Source organism: Elephas maximus, chromosome 11, assembly GCF_024166365.1.
Source record: "Elephas maximus indicus isolate mEleMax1 chromosome 11, mEleMax1 primary haplotype, whole genome shotgun sequence".
Taxonomy (NCBI): Eukaryota; Metazoa; Chordata; class Mammalia; order Proboscidea; family Elephantidae; genus Elephas; species Elephas maximus.
In genome coordinates, this window is record NC_064829.1 from 44,342,236 (window position 1) to 44,358,853 (window position 16,618).

General features: G+C 42.5%; 1 protein-coding gene across 5 annotated transcripts in view; it reads left to right on the forward strand.

Moving 5' to 3' along the window:
* The window catches only part of FHOD3 (formin homology 2 domain containing 3), a 509,300-nt gene that overhangs the window by 412,510 nt on the left and 80,172 nt on the right, over nt 1-16,618 (forward strand). For all 5 annotated transcript variants that reach the window (XM_049901902.1, XM_049901903.1, XM_049901904.1 and 2 more), the window contains one exon: nt 5,736-5,950. In XM_049901902.1, coding sequence (XP_049757859.1) covers nt 5,736-5,950 — 215 coding nt within the window. The remainder of the gene's footprint in view (nt 1-5,735; nt 5,951-16,618) is intronic.

Sequence of the window (16,618 nt, forward strand, 5' to 3'; positions counted from 1 at the left end):
TCCAGAGGAGACTGTGTTAATTAAAATATAAGAGCGTCACTTCAGACACCTAAGACCTCGGGTAACTGGCATTTTGCAGAGTAGTATATCCTGGTTATCTAAATTTTCCAGGAAAGTAAGGATTTATCATTTAGTGTCATCATGATGTGACCTGTATGTGTCTGTGCCTCCAAAACTCTTCTGCAAGTGAGCATGTTGTTGTTAGCGGCTGTCCAGTCAACCCCCAACTCATGGTGACCCCACGCAGAGTGGGATCAGACTATTGCTATCTATAGGGTTTTCATTGGCTGATTTTTTTGGAAGTAGATGGTCAGGCCTTTCTGATATATGATGTGGTTTTTAAATACCTACCATCACCCCTACTGAGACTGGGTTAGATGTCCCTAGTATGTACTTCCAGGCCACTTGTTCCACCTTCCTTCAACAACCAACCAGGGTACACAGCATGCCTGAAACTGTCGTTGGATGTACCTGATCACTTATCTGTCTCCTCCCTGAACTGTACTCAGCTCTTTGATGGGAGTAATCATACCTGCTTTTCCTTGGTATTCCCGGTGCCCATTACAATGCTCGGCACATGATAGGAACTCAGGAAAAGTGTATGGAACAAATAATGACCAATAGTTTTATTAAAAATACTCAAGCCATAAGCCAGTCCATTGATCTTACTGGAAATGTGCTTTGAATCCCAATAAGCGATACAAAATTAGTGTGATCATTGTATGATAAATGGAGATGAACAAAGGAAACTATTTGGAAGTACTCCCACAAGAGACAAGGTTTTGGCCCCAAGCACTAGACAGCCTGCAGTCTCTCCCTCTACCACTAGATGGGGTTACTGCATGGAGAGATGGAAAGGCAGATTTTATATGAGAGCCAGCTGGGAACTTAACACTCTGCACTGTGCCAATAAAAAGTGAAATTGTGCTAATTTTTTAGGCAACATCAACTAAATAGATCAGGGCAGGCTGATATAGGAAAGAGTGGAAACTGTGTTCAACTAAAAACAACTAAAATTACAGCATTGCTTTCATATCAACATTGGGTTCTATTATTGCCATCCTAATAACCAATTGTGGCTAGCAAATTTAGAGCAAAGGATACTGGTAAAGAAACTTCTGTTTCTCTAATTAGTACCTGTTTTTGTCATTGTGCTTGAGAAACATCATCTTTTTCCTGAAAATCCTGTCGACAGTTTGCCTAGGCTTAACAGAATTAACTTTTTTTTTTTTTTAGTTCTCTCTCCAGATTCTGAACTTTTGAGCTTTCCACAGCTTGTCAGGTTGTATCCACACAGGCAAACAGCTGCAGAGACTTGGATGCCCCTGGGAAGATGTCAGGGTGCTGTGTCAGTTGTGAACCGGTTCTAATGATCTCAGAAGGCTCCAAAGCCGTTAGAGGCCAGCTCTTCCTGGATATTATTTACCGCTTTGTTTTCAATGCAAGCCTTCCCTTCTGCCTGGAAAACGTGTGCAGATGACTTTGCCGCACCTCTCCTTTAGTTCTCCCAACAGACCCATCCCCCCTGTCACGCACAGCCTGGGCCTTCCTAGCTGGTGCAAGAGCGGGCTCTCTATGGGGTTCTTTCCTTGCAGCTCACCTTTCTGTCTGCATGAAGGCTTGGGGAAACAGTCAAGCATTTTCCTTTGGCTTGGACCAGCTGCTCTTCTTGGTTGGTTAGTTCTTGAATTACCTGGTAAAGATGAGAGGGATAGTTCATTCCTGTTTGGAAGGCTGTTGGGGATTCCCAGTAAGCCCCGAAAAGAGAAGATTTCCAACTCTAATGAAATTGGAGAATGGGTGGGGAAACTAGTGGGGATCAGAGGTAGAAAGAGGTACAGAAATAAGGGAGAGGACGCCATTAATTCATCCTTCAGGACAGAGCTGGTGGTGTTTGTGGGATCTCATGTCTCGTACCCTTAATGCAAAAGACTCAGAAAAAGACGACAAGAGTCACAGCAGATGGTTCTGAGGCCTGCAGCATGTAAGTGTAGCCAGGTGAATGTCATTTGCTACTTTGAGGTATAACAGCCATCCAAGCACATGTTGCTATTTATTTCGTTTTATTCCATTTCATTTCGTGTCAGAAGGAGGTAGAAAGGGATGAGATCCAGGCTGGGTGGGGAAATGTGGAGATGGGAGGGTCAGTTCACTTTGAATTTGCTAGTCTGCGAAGGATGATGGGACATGTAGAGCAAACACCTTATGGCAAAGCAGGGGTAATGGGAACAGAGTGCAGGGCAAGGGCTGGGCCTGGGCTAGGATTTTGGAAATTATGCCTAAAAGTGATCAGGGAAGCAATAAAAGAGGATTCTGAGCAGTGCTAAAAAGGACTGAGGATAGAGTAGAGTAGAAGTTAGAAAATCCATTGCCATCAAGTTGATTCCCAACTCATAGCAACCCTATAGGATAGAATGGAAACCCCATAGGGTCTCCAAGGAACACCTGGTGGATTTGAACTGCCGACCTTTTGGTTAGCAGCCAAGCTCTTAACCACTATGCCACCAGGGCTCCATAGAAGCTAGAGGGAGCTAGATTTGGATAAGGGGGAATTTCCAAATGGGATGGTGGCAGGAAAAGGTCATCACTAAGTAGGTTTAGATTAAGCTAAGCCTGCCTGCAATCAAGCAGGGTTTTTGCAAGGCCCTGTGGGAGGAGACTGAGCCTGCATATCAGTCCCCTGGCCCCAGCACCAGCCCTCCATGCATGCTAGAGTTCATTCCAATGGTTTATTTGCCTGTCTTTTCCACTGAACTGTGAGCACCATGAGGGTAGGATTTATTCTTGTTTATTATTACACCCCTAGTGCCTAGTGCAGTTCTTAGCACACGAGAGGCACTTGACAAATGTTCAATAAATAAGTGAGAAGATGAATAAACAAATGATATGGGTGCGGTAGGATACTTGGGAATATTTAGATGAAGCCTGCTAAAGTGGAAAGACTTTTCTTGGGGTGGTAATTTGTGGACAGGAAGCCCAACACTTTGCACTTGGGAGGCTCCACAGGGGTCTGTCAGTTGCAGGGCTGTGTGAACATCACATAAATTGGTGGGCTCAACGGATCAAGTGCTTTTGGGCCCCTGAGGGCATGTGGCACTTGCAGTCATTCTCTACGGGAAGGTCATGATACGGGTCCCATTTCCTCCCCAAGGGCTGCAGAGGTTCACATGGGGCAGAGGGTTGCTAAGCTGTAAAGCTCTCAGTGCCGGATGGTGGGGATCTTCCTATGAATACTAGTCCCCTTGCCACTCCAGTCCACGAGCATAATTGCTGCTTTTTCAGAAGTTTTAGCAGATCTTGACCTCCATGCCTCCCTGCCCCTGCCATTTTTGTCTACCACGTAAATATCTTCACTCCTTGGGACAATTCAGGTTAAACCCTTGACTCGTCCCATGTCTCATGCCTTCTCATGGCATCTGTGAGAACAAAGAGTGCCCAAGAACAATGACCCATTATCTTGTAGTCATGTCTACCAAGACTCTGGGATGAACAACCACTGGAGTCCCCCCAGATAGTTGGGGTGAACCCTTTGGCTGTCAGCCTATGCTGGCTAGCCTTGGCTGCCCCCAGGAAGCATAGTAGAGTCCAGGAGCAGATCTGGGCCAGTGAAGACAGATGGGTTGTCCTCCTGGCCTGAGGCCTTTCAGACGAGGCTTCGTTCTCGCCCTTCCTGGATCCACTTTTGTTACAGCACTGCTTTCCTGCTTCATGATCTCCTGGGCTTGTCCAGACCCCCTTATTTGCATGCCATCCCTTGCTTGCCCCTTCCTGCTGTCGCAGAAGGCTTGGACTCCATGTGGGAATTCCTGTGCTCACAAACTCCTCCTGGGGCCAAACATTCATGGCCTCAGACTTGACACAGGACCATTTAACAGGTGCCTTCTATTGGGGGCTCTTCCTGGCAGCCCTTCCCCTCAAAATCACATTTTTCCAAGGTTCCTGTCACTTCTACAGCCAGGTCGTTTTTCCTTGCTGGCCCAAATGAAATTCAGAAACACTCTTTTTGTTACCTCTCCTACCTTTTGAGAGGTGATGTTGTCAGCAAGGAGAGTCCAGGGGTTTCTAAATCCTTCTCTCTGGGACTAGCTTCACCCTGTACCTGTGAGGCAGCTGCTCTCTGTTGCCAAGCCTCAGTGTGTGTATGCACAGAGCATTCTCACATCTTTTGTCAAGGAGTTGCCATGAAAGCACTCAATCCCCAAGAAAATGCAATCAGGTGCATTTGCCCCTCTGGTGTCCCGGGCTGCAGGTAGACCTCTGCAGGTTGGCTGTCGCTCTGCAGGTCCTCACTGCCTGCCAGGCTTGTTTGCCATCAGCTGACAGAGGCAAGGCACCGAGGGAACGAATAAAAGAATGATAATCTTTCTGTTCTCAAAAATCCTATGACCTGCTTGTTGAAAACAGATGCGCACATGTGAAGAGATGACTAAATATGTCAGGCAGCAAATGTAAAACGCCATCTAAGTTGAATGGACTACATATCCGACATGAGTTCAGAGGCAAGGCCAAGATCACTTCCAGCCGTGGTGGTCAAGGCAGGCTTCACAGAGGGAGATGCTCATGTGAACTTGGCCTGAAGGGCAGGCTGCCTTAGGCTGGCAGGGAGAAGGGGTGCTAGTTACAGACATGGGGAAACACACCCACTTTAGGGATGGGAGGAAGAAATGCATGTTTTCTAAATGCATGGTTTTAAAGGTTTTCCATACATGCTCTGCCTTTCTTATCTGAGTGAATTAGGGGTGCCATGTGCAGTGACGGGGTGAGGGCTGGGTGGGCCAGAGTCAGGGACTTTCCTGGTGGTGGGGGGCAAGCTGGAGCTGTGAGTCCTAGTGGGTGCAGAGTGAGGGTCCCAAATAAGTTGTTTCAAAGCTCAGCTGTGGGCAAGATAGTCAGAAACCTGCTCCAGCTGAATTCAAAAATTTATTTCCGAACAAATAATGGTGGGTAAAATTAGCAGACATCTGGAAGAGGCACATATTTCAAAGTTATTTTGGTCTGATCTATAAAGCGCACTGTGAAGAATATGATTGGTAGCTGGTCTTAATAAACAGTTAGTGGGTTCTGCCTGTCTGAAATGCAAAACAGATGTATCTTTGTTCTTTTAAACTGACTTTGATGAATAAACTATATGTGACGTCAGGTCCAAGCTATTGGATTTCTGAGTCCGACTCAGAAATATTTTAGAATATAAAAAAGTTTCCATGGTTGACACTGAGAGAACAAAGTGAATTCCAGTTGCATTGCTGTTAGCGTTGAAGCAGGTTCAGAAATCCAGAGAGGCCTCCATCCAAACAATCCCTGTTGGTATTTGGGGGCATTGTTCCTTAGTGCTGCACCGAGGCACCCTCCCATTGCACAGCTGTGAGCTCTGAGAGCGGTCAGTTCTCAGCTGTCACTGTCAGGGCTATCTGATGGTTATTATTGCTGTTTTCCATATTTGTACAAATGTCTCCTAAAAGAGCAACATAGGATTCTGCAGCAGCGACCCAGGGTCTGGGGACCGTGTGATGTTTCCATCTTCCCCAGTTTGCTTGGTTATGAATGGTGCGGGTTTTTTAATCAGCCGCATCTTGGCTTGGCTGAGTGTTTTTGGCAGACCGGCCCTCCAGTCGGCTCTGCACTGTGCTCGGTGCATCAGGAAGCCAGCTCACTCTGCAGGTGTTTCATCCATAAACAAGCATCAGCCACGGGCTCCTCTTTCTTTTTACGGAAACCTTTTGGAATTTAACTTTCAGATACAAATACTTGGAGCAATTGGCATCCGAGGCACATGAGAAGGAGCTGAGAAGCCGGAGTGCAAGCCGGGGTAGAGCTGACCTCTCCTTGGACCTCACCTCGCCAGCAGCCCCTGCCTCCCCTGCCCCTCTGAGCCATAGCCCTTCATCTCTAGATGTACAAGAGGCTCTCAGGGTACCATCCTCCTCCCCCGGAACACCTCAGCATCTCCAAGGTGAGTGCGGGGAGAAAAGGGGGAAAAGTGGTGGATTAGCATTAGACAGGCTTCTTCTGTAACATAGTAATGACTCCTGTGTGCAAACTAATACTGAAACAGTAACTAGGGGTAAGTTTAGGGGTGACTGCAGCCTGTGTGTCACTCTTAAGAAACTTAGATCTCTTCAGTGCGTTTTGTATGAAGGCAAAATTATTTATGCAGGTTGTCCACGTATGACCATTGATAAGGAAGAATATAGAATTTGGACTGACTTTGACATTCAATCCTAAATTACAGAGTATTAAAGTAGTACTTTATTGTATAGCTTTGTGGGTCTGCCGAACAAAGTAATCTTTTTTGAATGTTACTACCATAGAAACTGTCAGTCTGGTTTAAATTATACCGATGGAGACTAAAATTAATTAAAGCAAGCAAAGAAAGATGTTGACCTAGTAAAAATAGAAGTTAAATATTGAAGAAGGAAAATTTTAATCTAGTAAAAAACTACTGGCACGTGGTATGTGTGGGTGTGTGTGTATACACAGTTATGTGCAGACAGGCGGCTCTCCCTGGAGAAATTCCCTGTCTTCTTAGCTTTATTTGGAGAAAAACAATATTGTCCACTGCAGCCTTCACACATCAGCCAGTGGCCTGATTGCTCTGTCTGTTGCCGGTTCGTTTTCTTTCCTGTCAGCACAGAGGATGGTTCTCGGACACAGGCTCCTACTCAGTGTTTGTTGATTACCTCTCCAGCAATCACTGTTTGGTTTAATCGAGTGTTATGGCTTGCAGCCCAATGTACACTTAGCCAACAGAGGAAAACAGAGACACTAAACTTTTCATTCTAGGAGTGTTGACTAAATATGGTGTAAAGTTTAATTTAAACAAGGGAAAAACTCAATGACCTCAGCAGAACTGGATGTAACGGAACGATAACGTCTGTCTAATTCGTCTCCGGCTCTCCAAGCCTCAGGGCTCGTTCCACAGGAGCAGGCTGGCTCCACTACAGCTTTCCATCAGTCCAGTTACTCCAGTGCTCTGAGCTTTGGAAGATTGTCCCCGGCAGATGGCTCAGTCACAGATGAGTAATGGTCAGTCTTAAAATACTGAGACTCTGAGAGTCAGAAAAACAGACTGTTGTATAAGAGCCCTGGGTTCCGAAACCCTGCCTTATATCATTGCTGTATCTAAATCATGGTATTTCTAGAGCCAAATGAAAAATCTCCCCCTACAAACTTGTGGTTCAGCACTTAACCTTGGAACTTTTAACTCTGAGAGTCGTACCTCCAGCAGTTCACAGAATGGTGTTCTAAACTGTGAAGCACACAATAGCCCCAAGCAGAGGGGGACTTGTCAGCATATGTAAGTATTGTTTTTCCTCACATTTTTAATCTACTTGATATCTGCTTGTGGGAAAGAGACAGTTCATCAAGTACTTTGTCCTGTTAGAGTTGAACTTTAGGCCACCCTCGTGGTGCAGTGGTTAAGAACTCGGCTGCTAACCGGAAGATCGGCAGTTCAATCCACCACCTGCTCCTTGGAAACCCCGTGGGGCAGTTCTACTCTGTCTGTAGGGTCATTAGGAGTCAGAATCGACTCGATGACAACGGGTTTGGTTTGATTTTATGCAATTAAAAAGACAGAATATCTTAAACTTCGATACCGAAAAAAGAAAACAAAATAATTATTTTGTGTATACACACTATACATTTGGAGAAATACAAGATTATGTCCATACACTTTCTGGAATATAAATAGCAAATGTTATTTTCCCTCAAAGAAGGGATTAGTAGGGGCTGAGAGAATGTTTGATCGATATCACTCAATAAATGATATTTAGAGCTGAAAAAGGAACACTAGGCTTGAATTTAGACATAATTTCAAATTAACATAATTGCATGGTGTGATGTTCTTTGTTTTCTCCTGTAAAAGTAATAGCTTTTGTTGAAGTTTAAGGAGCTGTCCATCATATGTTAAGTAATTATGACCCATATCAGCTGGAACCAGCAACATATTCTAACTCCCTCATCCCAATACATGCCTAAATTATAGCACTGGAAATTATGTTGTTGTTGGGTGCCATTGAGTCGGTTCCAACTCATAGTGACCCTATGTAACAGATCAGAACTGCCCCATAGGGCTTTCTTGGCTGTAATCTTTATGGAAGCAAATCTTCCTGTCTTTCTCCTGCAGAATTCCTGGGTGGTTCAAACCACCAACCTTTTTGGTCAGCAGCTGAACTCTTAACCATTTGTACCACCAGGGCGCCTTTTTATAAACAGAAATACTGTTAAGAAGATGGCCTCAAAAAAGCTAGAGGGCTTCCTTCTGATTTAGAGAGCTTTGCCTTATGACAAAAATGCAAAGTTAGGTATGAGAGAAAGATTTTTCTCAGCCTAGTTTGCCAGTGTTCTTTGAAAGATTCCACTATCACCCCATTAATAGTTTATTATTTCTGTCTGGTGGCACTGTAGTTAAGAGCTTGACTGCTAACCAAACCACTGGCAGTTCAAACCCACCAGCCACTCCACAGGAGAAAGATGTGATAGTCAACTACCATAAAGGTTTACAGCCTTGGAAGCCCTGTGGAGCAGCTCTGCTCTGTCCTACAGGGTTGCCATGAGTTGGAATGAGTCCACGGCAGTAGGTTTAGTTTTTGTTTTTTTTTTCTCTACCAGATACCATTTGCAAATGTTCAAAGTAATTTTTTGCTTATCCCTAACAGTTATAATGTCCCAACATCTGGAGGAAGAATAAAAAATATAATCACACATCCAGATGTCTGTCCTGCCCCAAACACCTGACATTATATAGTCCAAATGTGCCAGGGATTGACTCACTTTTTCACTGTTTATCCTTATGGAATCATATGATACTAATACGCCTCACATTTTTGGAATGCCTTGTCCCCCCTCCCCACCAAAAAAGCTCCTTTTTAATCCCTTGTTGTGCATCTGAGTGAATAGGGGAGATGCAATTATCTATATTTTACTGAGTCTCAAAGACATTGTAAGATTTGCTGAAGATCTTGTAGATGGAGCGTTGGGAGTAGAACCCAGCCTTTTCACTCTCATTCCAGCCATTTGTCATTTACCATGGAATCATGGCACCATGCTATTTGTGCTATTATTCACAGTAATGTCACGCAATCTCTTTGCTTACCGTCTCCCCAATACCTGCAGAAATTGAGGCCTACACTTAAGAGTCACATTAGTAAAAGATAGAAAAACTAATATCTGCTACTGAATTATATATACCCCAGGACTAAAGGTCAGTTTATGTGTTCTTTTATTAAAACTCCTTACTCAGATTCTGGAAAATTTTTTAAAAGCACAAGACATGAAAACATTAGAAACTACATTTCCTTTGCCCTTACAAAATACATTTAAAAAGAAGGAAAAGCTAATGGTAAAATACCAATAACATTATATGTCATCTAGTCAGATCTTTCAGCCAAAAACATTCTCAGCTAAATCTGCTATAACTTTTGTATAAATTATGCCACCACCCCCACCATCAAGTCAATGTGTGCTTGAATTATTTTCCATCTAGCCCTCTTGTGGCTCACAGCAGATGTTTGTCTCAATACTGTATGGACTTAGTGGTGATGGTCTGAGTATTTTTCCTTTCTGTGAAACTACCAGGCCTAAGTGAGAAGCAAACATATACATGCATTCTCGTTTGATTATCCTTATTCTTTCTCTAAGTCTTGGTAGTATACATCCAAATATCTAATTAAGTCCATTTCCTATTATTTAAAAAAACTCACAGATGACTCTAAAAACAAGTTATTCTCACTAATCAGAAAAAATGTACAGTGTTTTTCTGTGTCTATCGATAGAGGGAAAGAGTTCTTTAATATGACCCTTGGGAGAGTTACTCTGAGGATTTTGGTACAAATGATTTGCACTCGACTGCTAACCTAAAGGTTGGCATGTTGAACCCACCCAACAGCACCACGAAAGAAAGGCCTGGTGATCTGCTGCTGTAAAGAGTACAGCCAGGAAAACCTGTGGATCAGTCCTACTCTGTAACACATGGAATTGACTCGATGGCAGTAGGTTTAGTTTTTTATATTTTATGTGCCCATAAGTGAAATCAATATATCAAGGTAACCTATTATAATAGGTGTCAGATCCAGGTAACCTGTATCATGGAAATAAAGTGAGAAAAACTACTCACTTGAAAACCAGATGTTGATGGTGGTCCCTGCAGGTGTAGCTGCTCACCGTAGTGGGCTAGAAGTGTGTTCTGTCTTTGCTCCCTCCCTTTCACATGTGAGCCCTTCCTGAGGCTGGGTGAGAGAATGACCTTTCCTGTAGAAGGAAGCTTCTGTCAAGAGCTTACAGGTGGCTTTTACTGACTAGCCAGCCATGAGCACATACATAATGGTGAGGTTATTTTTCTTAAATTTAGTGCTATATTCTCCATACTGCACACAGAAATAATGCTTTAGAGGTACATTTGAAAATTTTGCCACCACACTGTATTAATTTTATGTCAGGGAAAAATATGTTCAATAGTGATTTTTTTTTCCTATAATTGAATCCTGAGGCATTTTCAAACGTCTCATTCTTTGGCCCTGGAGGTATAAAATATGGCCTATATTGCATGGCCTACTCACCAACATTCACCTCACGGCACTTACAGAAATTACTGACAATGGTACACTGATACTTCTTCCATATCCAAGCATTTAAAGTACTGACAAACATAGCAATTCTTCTGGCCTTCTGATCCTCAAATCTGGATCAAATGTAGACATATAGTTATATCATAAAGTGCTCAGTTCATTTAAATGAGTGATCATTTTTCATGTAGGTGTCCACTCCTGACTGTCATCATTGTTACCAGTCCTTGACTGAGCTTCTTTGCCACTTTTGTTGTGTAACATATTTTGAGTCTCCGTCCAGTGTAGACATTCTCCTAGGTTACCTAATCCACATGGCAGAAATCAGAAACATCTGGGACCCTATTTCCAACTGGCACAGTAGCAATGGAATATTGTCAATCATCAGTCTAATGCATGCTGGTTTCCTTGTGTAAAACTTTTGGATACCTCCAGTCCGGTATTTCATGAATTGGCAGGATATTAGATTCCTTGTGGTTCAGTGACTCAGGGCTGCCCCACCTCCCCATAACTCACCTGACTGCCACTGCTTAATGCCATTTGGTCAATTAGAATCTCTCAGGAAACCTACCTGAAGCCAAGGCTTTGCCTGCTACACCTGCTATGGGACTTTATTGAGAGCCTTTGCAAATCAATGAGTTTTTATGCCTTGCAATTCTCAGTCTCTAGAAATGGAAAAAGGCAAAACCTTCCCTTTTCCCCCCTGTAGGGAATCACAGTTACCTGCATTTGTGTTCTCTTATACTATATTTTAAACATTAAGTAATCTTGATTCCTTGTGAAAGCAGACAATGTGTAAACCTTAAGTAAATTCAGGGCACAGAATGACACTGGGAAAATTGTTAAAGGAGGGCATTATATGATCAACATGATGTTTTCATAGACAGCTATTAGATGTCAAGAATTGTGAAGGGCCTGAGACTTGTAAGCTAAAAAGTAAGTCTGCAACAATTCATGGACACAGGCAGAAGACACAAAACTCCTGGGTCAGAGACAAAGGACTTTATTACTCAATAGCAATAGTAGTAGCCGGATTATTAGTGTTTGTGCAGTTTTCCATGCTCCAGTTCCTACAGGGTGATGTGAATAGAGCCACATGACACCTGCACACACAGTGTGAGAAACCGGAGGAAGGGAACCCTGAGCTTAGGGAAGCTGAATATTTTATAATGGACAGCAAGAATACCTTCTTTCTGTCCCAGAGAGAGATGTTATCTTTATTACCCTATGCAATAAACAAGCCATCCTTTTGCTCTGGAAGGAGACACTATCTCTGTCTTCCAAAGCTATTTGGTATTCAAATATCCTTGGAAAGATAGTCCGGACAAAGGCTGTCAGGTCTTCTGCTCTCAAGACTACAGAAATGTGAAACACCCATTGAGAACTGTTTTCCAATATTAAATTATGGTAGTTCATAACCAACCTTAACTATCAAATATGCACCCTAAAACATGTTTTATGTAAACAAAAAATTCAAGTTTTTAACAGCAATTAACTAGTTTATTCTCTTTTAACCAAAAAGGCATCAGGAGCAAGACTCAGTGTAGATAAGGCACTGGGGGTGAATGAGCTTATCTGAATCCAGAGAGGCAAACAGGGACTCCGGCTTATTGACTGGGTGAGACATCAATACCTTTCATCCCAGGTGGGAACCTCGGATGAATGCTTCCAGATACAGTCAGGAAGCCTCCTTATGGAGGGACAATGAAGATGCTTTAGTCAGTGTAGTGTTTTGAATTTCCAGAATCAATGACTGTGACCTGGAAATAGCACAAGAGAATGACTCCCTGGCTCCTTCTAACGTCCTTGTCAGTGCTCCACGGCTTAATATCCCCTTCACCATCTTTACTATTCCTTCTTTCCCTGTAGCATCCATATCCTTCCCCCATCGCCCCGTAACACATTTGCACACAGCAATGTAATACCTGCGAGATAATCACACATTGGTTTTCCAGTCCCTAAAAGGATACTTTTTCAGGAGAACCCCTGGGTACAATGACCTTGGAAAGCGTCTTGTCTGTCTCCGAACTTGGCAGGCATCTTTAGAGCCTTCTGAAGCTGGAACTTCCTCTGAGAAAGCCGCTTCATTGGGAAGTTCCAGTAACTTTTTATTGACTTTCTAGATCTAGCAGCTCTGGATCCCTCTGCATCGTCCAGATAGTCTCTAGACTCAAAGTGTTACTTTCCTTTCCTGTCTTCTGCATTTCCTATTATTGTTTTGTCTCCTTCTCATCATTTTGTTTCTTCTCACTATATTGTCTCACTTTTTCTCATCATTTTGTTTCAATCTTCTTATTGATGCTTCTTTGACCTACCACCTAAGTGTTGAGTTTTTCCCAGGTTCCTTCCCCAGCTCCCCTCTCTTTTCATGCCACATTCTCCCACTGGGCTCTAGCATCCACACCTGTGATTTTAACTACCTCCCATGTGCTGATACCTTCCAGACCTATATCCCTAACTTTGGCCTTCTTGAGTTCAGGATGTTTATCCAGCCTCTTTAAACATTCCATTGGAATGTCCTTCAGACACTCAGACTTGCTAGGTACCAGTCTGAGAGACACTCAGATGAAGATGTCATCCATAAACCTCCATCCCTAAACTTGTTCGTACTTTCTAGTCCTCATCTGGTAAAGACCATCTCTTTTGGCACAGTCATTTAAGTTGGAAGCATGCATGTAATTCTCAGCTCCCCACTCAGTGCTCATCCCTCACAGCCACTCAGTCACCAGGTGTTTGTTGTGCTCCTTTATCTCAAATCAGCCGTCTCTCCATCACCGGTGCCTTAGTTAAGGCCTCCACCATCTGTGGTCTGGACCATTTCAATAGCTTCTGTATTCACCCTTATTAATCCTCTTAATACCTGAAACAGAATAGGCATTTGGTAAATGTTTTATGAACAAAAAAAGAACAAATAAATGAATATACATGATAAAAGAAAACAGACACATTAATCTACAGAGACAACTGTTTCCCACGTACTCAGTGAGAAGTTTGTCACACAGACCACAGATGAAAGACAGACTTGACAACACTGGCCACTCTATGAAGACTGAAGAAACGATAGAGAGGGAACTTTTGCAGGGAGCTGATGTAATATATCTGGGCATGTCTTTCTGAGAATCCAACTATAATACAAAAAAACCCAAACCTATTGTCATCAAGTGGATTCTGATTCTAACTGTAATAAATAGAGGAGGAAAACTCAGAGGATAATTCTAGACAAGTTGATAGTTGAGATGTTTATTCAACTGCCTTTGAAAAAATTTGTTTTAATTTATTGAGGACTAAGTACAGTAAAACTCCTGTATTATATGTGATCAGTTCAATGGTTTTGATAAATGTACATACCTTTCTAATTCCATTCAAGGTATAGAACTTTTCCATCAGCCCATAAGTTTTTTTTTTTAAATAATTTTTTGTGTTTTTGGTGAAAGTTTACACAGCAATCGGATTCCCATCTAACAATTACTACACAAATTGTTCAGAAACATTGGTTGCATTTTTCACAATGTTTAAAGATTTTCATTAATTCCTTTCTGGATATTTCACTTCCAGTAATCTAGTTTTCCTGCCCGCTTACTCTTTCATCTTTGCTCTAGAGTAATTATTGACCTCGAGCTGCCTTTGTGAGTGAATTTGCTAACAAGTACAAATAAACTGTGTTGTTGACTAAGTGGGAAGTCACATCCATAAGTGACCAGATGTCAGTCAGGAAGGGTTAAATCTTCTGGGTGAGAATTGAAAAGTGGGATTTTTAGTCATACCCCAATCTCAGGCCAGCTGGTTCTCCTTGTGCTTGGTCAGAGTTTGCTGGCAGGAAGAGCTAATACTTTCTTTTGATATTACTATTTTTATCTTATAAAATCTCTACTTTAGCTTGAAAAATATTTTAGGGAAGATTTTTTCATTTCACATCTGAGTTTCAGTGCCTAGCACTGTGTCAGGCACATGAAATATTTTTCAAATAAGTGAGTTTTGCTACTCGTCACATCAGAGCATCTAATTTAGAGGAACTGCATGCTACTAATGAGGCATTGCCCATACGCCAGTGGAGACTACATGTTACTGTGACGCTGAACAGGTTTCTTGGAGCTTCTACACTAAGACAGAGTAGGAGGAAAAGCCTTGTGGTCTGTTCCTGAAAATCAGGCAGTGAAAACCCTATGGATCACAATGTTCTGAGTCTGTTGTGCATGGGGTCACCGTGATCGGGGGCCAACACAACGGCAACTATTAATACTACCACATCCCGCTAAGCCTGAAAAAATGAACTAGCCAAAAAACTCAAACTCAATGAATTTCCTTGTTAGGTGTTGTTATTTAGGACTGTGGATTTTAATGCTAGTATATCTTTTCCAAAATAGCAGTTTTTGTTTTGATGTCGTTGATATTTCTATCTGTGACTTGCAAGAGCTAGAGCTGCTATTTAAATGCATTGCCAGTTTGGAATTACACACTGTCTTCACCCTTAAGGAGAGGCTTGTCTTCCTATTGGCTTTGCAAGAAAACAGGCATCTAGTTAACCCAGGAGCTCCACCAGCCTTACTGGGCGTGGAAGGACCAATGAGTATTGGAATCAGTCTTGTTTGACCCTCTTCGTACCGAAACAAGAACTGTCTACTCTGGCTTTAGAAGAAATGTTTAAACAAGCTCAGAGGAAGCCTTCAAAACCTGGGTTGATGTTTGGAGTCATACGGTTTGGGCTCAAGATGATGATACAAAAGTGAATGCTAAAGTAATCTTTAATTGGTTTTCATTTTCTGTTTATTGTGTGAAATAGAATTTATATGTTGATCAACATTAGAAGCTGGCTTGTTTTGTTTATCCTATGTGATACCACAATGGAGTTATATTAAACACATGTTTAATCAGATGAATTTAATCAGAAGTATGGTCTTGGGGATAAAAGGGAAAAAGTGGAAATTACAATTTAGATGGCACTGGTAACCCTGAGAGTATGGCCCCTGAATACCCTTTCAGCTCAGTAATGAGGTCACTCCTGAGGTTCACCAGTCAGCCAAAGATTGAACAGGCCCATGGAACAAAACAAGACTAAAGGGGCACACCAGCCCTGGGGCAGGGACTGGAAGGCAGGAGGGAACAGGAAAGCTGGTAATAAATAGGGAACCTAGGGCTGAGAAGGGAGAGTGCTGACATGCCGTGGAGTTGTTAACCAATGTCATAGAAGAATGTGTGTACCAACTGTTTGTTGAGAAACTAGTTTGTTCTGTAAACCTTCATCTAAGTGAAAAATTAATAAATAGTGCCGGTAATCTCACCAACATTCGCCTCAAGTGCATGTCCCCAAGTTAGCATGAGATGAGGGACAGGGGTCTGTTTTTTTCTTGGGCCATTGCCAATTCCCATATGCCTCTTGTAGTGTGAACAACTTGCTGCAGCAGTTGCAATTTTAGAGTTAAGGATTTGTATTCAGAGGTAACATGGTCCATGGATAATGCAAGCCCAGTACTTCTTATGGAGTTCCGTTAAAGCTTAATGAAAACCTTGATTGTTCAAATTATGGAGGGTGGGTATGGTATCTATAAAGTGACACCTTCCAAAGGGACTTCACAAGATAATTTTGACTATGTATGGTTTTCATTTGAAGAGGTGACTTAGCCCCAACCTGTTAGGAAAATCTAGCTCTGAAATTTGAAGACAAAGCTGGGCTTAATTTTTCAAAGCATACACACCAGAAGGATGAATCAGTATTTTGCTGGTGATGAAAAGTGTTTCTTTTGTAAAGCTTAGTAGGTTGAGTTTGTGGCCACTGTAATGAAACTATTCCTGTGGAACAGTAAATCTCAACCAGCAGTGATTTTGCCTCCCACCCGCGCCCCCTGAGGACATCTGGTAGTCTCTTGAGGGCAGGAGGTGCCACACGCATCTATGGAGTAGAGGTCAGGGGTGTACAAAGAATCATATGACCCAAAATATCCATAGTACTGAGGTTGAAAAACCCTGCTCTAGAGTAAATCTGAATGCACAGCTTCACAAGAACTGGCCCAACACCAAAGGGAAAGTCTAAAGCATTTTCAACGTTGTGAGCTTTTTCT